The 2,978-nt window shown below is 43.7% G+C and overlaps 1 protein-coding gene across 9 annotated transcripts in view; it reads left to right on the top strand.

Moving 5' to 3' along the window:
• Nucleotides 1-2,312, top strand: part of ELF1 (E74-like factor 1 (ets domain transcription factor)) — a 131,424-nt gene extending 129,112 nt beyond the window's left edge. For all 9 annotated transcript variants that reach the window (XM_014549730.1, XM_014549732.1, XM_014549728.1 and 6 more), the window contains one exon: nucleotides 1,690-2,312. In XM_014549730.1, the coding sequence (XP_014405216.1) occupies nucleotides 1,690-2,290 (601 nt within the window). In that variant the 3' untranslated portion in view covers nucleotides 2,291-2,312. The remainder of the gene's footprint in view (nucleotides 1-1,689) is intronic.
• The last annotated feature ends 666 nt before the right edge of the window (nucleotides 2,313-2,978 follow it).

Genomic DNA, 2,978 nt, shown 5'->3' with positions numbered 1-2,978 from the left:
TGGGGGTCCCCACTGGAGTGCCTGGCCAGCCTGGGTGAGGGGCTGAGGGCTGTTTTCAGGCTGGCCACACCCACTTCAGGCTGGGGGTCCCCACTGGATTGCCTGGCCAGCCTGGGTGAGGGGCTGATGGCTGTTTGCAGGCTGGTCAAGCCCCCCAGTGGGGACCCTCACCCCATGGGGACCCTCACCCCATGAGGGGCTGATGGCCGTTTTCAGGCTACCCACACCCCCTTTAGGGTGGGGGGGTCCTGCTGGGGTGCCTGGCCAGCCTGGGTGAGGGGCGGATGGCCGTTGTCAGGCTGGCCACGCCTCCCGGTGACCCAAGCTCCCAGCATCTCCTTTTTTTTTTTCCCCCAGCCCCTCCTTGAGCAGAGGCCAGGGCAGCCTGGAAACAGGTATCTGGGATTTATTTATCTTCTATAATTGATACTTTGTAGCCTTGAGCGGAGCCCAGGGCCAGCAGGAAGCTTGGCTTCCTCCATTGCCGGGGGCAACCCAAGCCTCCTGCTCTCTCCAGCTCCCTGGCCGCTGCCATCTTAGTTGGGTTAATTTGCATAGTTGCTCCTGATTGGCTGGTGGGTGTAGCAGATTGGCAGAATGATGGTTAATTTGCATGTTTCTCTTTTATTAGTGTAGATGATAGGAACTTAAAATTCATCAGATAATTCTTTTTTTTTTTTTATGCTGGCTGCTTCTCATTTATTTTCCACTTAGTGCAAGGCACATGGTTAGGGGGTGTTAGGCAGGCTTGCATGTGGCTTGAGTAGTAAAGAGTGGGCCTCTCTCAACTTCCTTTTTGGTGTTTTGCTGTTTTGATATAAAAGAACCCAACTGCTGCTGCTTGCTGCAGCCGGCCTAGTGTACGCCCTGATTAAATAGCCAGGTATTGCAAGGTGGGGCGAGAGGGAGGGGCATGGATGAGGAGGGGGAGGGGCTCCAAGAGCCTAGCGCCTCTGGAAGTCTGGTGGCTGGTGGTGGCCACTCAGGTGGAAACGGATGGGACCTGCCAGATGGAGGGAGGGACTGCGGAAGATTGGCTGGCCATGGGAGGTTGGGTGTGGGAGTGCACTGACCACCAGGGGGAAGCTCCTCCGTTGAGCGTCTGCACTGACGGTGGTCAGTGCATATCATAGTGACTGGACGACCGGTTGTTCGGTCATAACGGTTGCTTACGCTTTTATATATAGAGATGAAGTTTGGTAATTGTAGATGAGCACTTTGATGATGTTATTCTTCAAATATTAAAATAATGAGAGTGATTTAATACATTTGTTTTAAAATTCCTAATTTTATTTCAAGCAGCTCACACATAACTTTCTTGCCAAACATTTTGACATCTTCCTCCTTTCCCAACAAAATTGTTTTCCTATTTGTGTTAATCTGGCACTTTGTAGGCATTTTGTAGCACTTTTTTTTTTTTTTACTAGATGCTCTCATAGTTAATGGCCTGAATTTAACTATTTAATAAGCCTTGGGTTATTTAATTTTATCTAATGGTATTCTTGGGTATTTCTGTATGTACAGTGTACTGCAGAGTCTGGCATGATGTTAATTATGTTGTGATGGAAATATGGGATGTAGCATCTGAAATGCATAACTCTTATTTTGTCAAAATGACTTGTCAATGTTCATGTTTTAAATGATGTAGAATATGGTAATTTTCTCACTTTTATTCCTTAATCTCAATAGGACTATACAGGCTCCAACCCAAGTTCCAGTGGTCGTGTCTCCTGGGAATCAGCATTTGCATACAGTAACACTCCAGACAGTGCCAATCACAACAGTTATAGCCAGCACAGATCCATCGTCAGGTGCTGGGTCTCAGAAATTTATTTTACAAGCCATTCCATCATCACAGCCCATGACAGTACTGAAAGAAAATGTTGTGTTACAGTCTCAGAAGCCGGGCTCTCCTCCTTCGATTGTCTTGAGCCCTGCCCATGTACAGCAGGTTCTTACTAGTAATGTCCAGTCCATTTGCAATGGAACCGTCAGCGTGGCTTCATCTCCATCCTTCAGTGCTACACCTGTGGTGACATTTTCTCCTCGCAGTTCACAGCTGGTTGCCCACCCACCTGGCACTGTAATCACTTCAGTTATCAAAGCTCAAGACACAAAAACTCTTACCCAGGAAGTAGAGAAAAAGGAGGTCGAAGATGATTTGAAAGAAGACACTGAGGAAACCGAGCAACAGCCACAGCCTTACGTGATGGTGGTTTCCAATTCCAATGGACTTACTTCTCAGGTAGCTATGAAACAAAATGAACTGCTGGAACCCAACTCTTTTTAATTAAAATTCCAAAAGAATTATGGATGATTGTTTTTTAATTTAACATTTCCAATTGAATGCAAACTATCTGATTCTAAGACAAAATTATAAAGATGTTCCTTTTTGTAGTTTTTAAAAATAATGAGTTAGTCTTGACTTTGTTAGATGAGGGAGGAAAACCAAAGTGTTTCTCTTTGTTTGCCAAATGTTTCAGAATTCAGTTGTGAAGAAACAGGCATTTTATACTATGAAGACATTATTTTGAGATTTTTTTTCAGTTGTTATATCTTAAGCATTTTTAAAGTTGCTTTTAAAATTTTACAATGTCTGATCTTTTCTGATTCTGTTGTAAATACAGTACTTAAATAGAAGACAACAGGAAACTTATATAGGAACTATTTTCATTCCACTTGTGTAAGTTAAGTCTTGACTCTTTCAAATGCAAGACACCTATTTTATGCTTTGTTAAAATTATGAGTTCACTAGATTGACTTTTAGTTGGCTGCACAGTATATTGAACTATGAATGTAAACTATAACATTAAAATTGAAATATGCCCATGATGATGGCTGAACCTGTTTCAGAAGCAGGGTAGTATGAAAGCATCAATCTAAGAGTGGCTCTCCTAACTAGTTTTATAACCTTGGGCAAGCCACTGTTCTTTCTGGGCTTCAGTTCTCTGATGAAAGTAAGGAATACATTTGGATTA

Source organism: Myotis brandtii, unplaced genomic scaffold, assembly GCF_000412655.1.
Source record: "Myotis brandtii unplaced genomic scaffold, ASM41265v1 scaffold569, whole genome shotgun sequence".
In the NCBI taxonomy this organism is placed as follows: Eukaryota; Metazoa; Chordata; class Mammalia; order Chiroptera; family Vespertilionidae; genus Myotis; species Myotis brandtii.
Note: the sequence above shows the minus strand (reverse complement) of the source record. Positions and strands in the feature narration are given on the sequence as shown.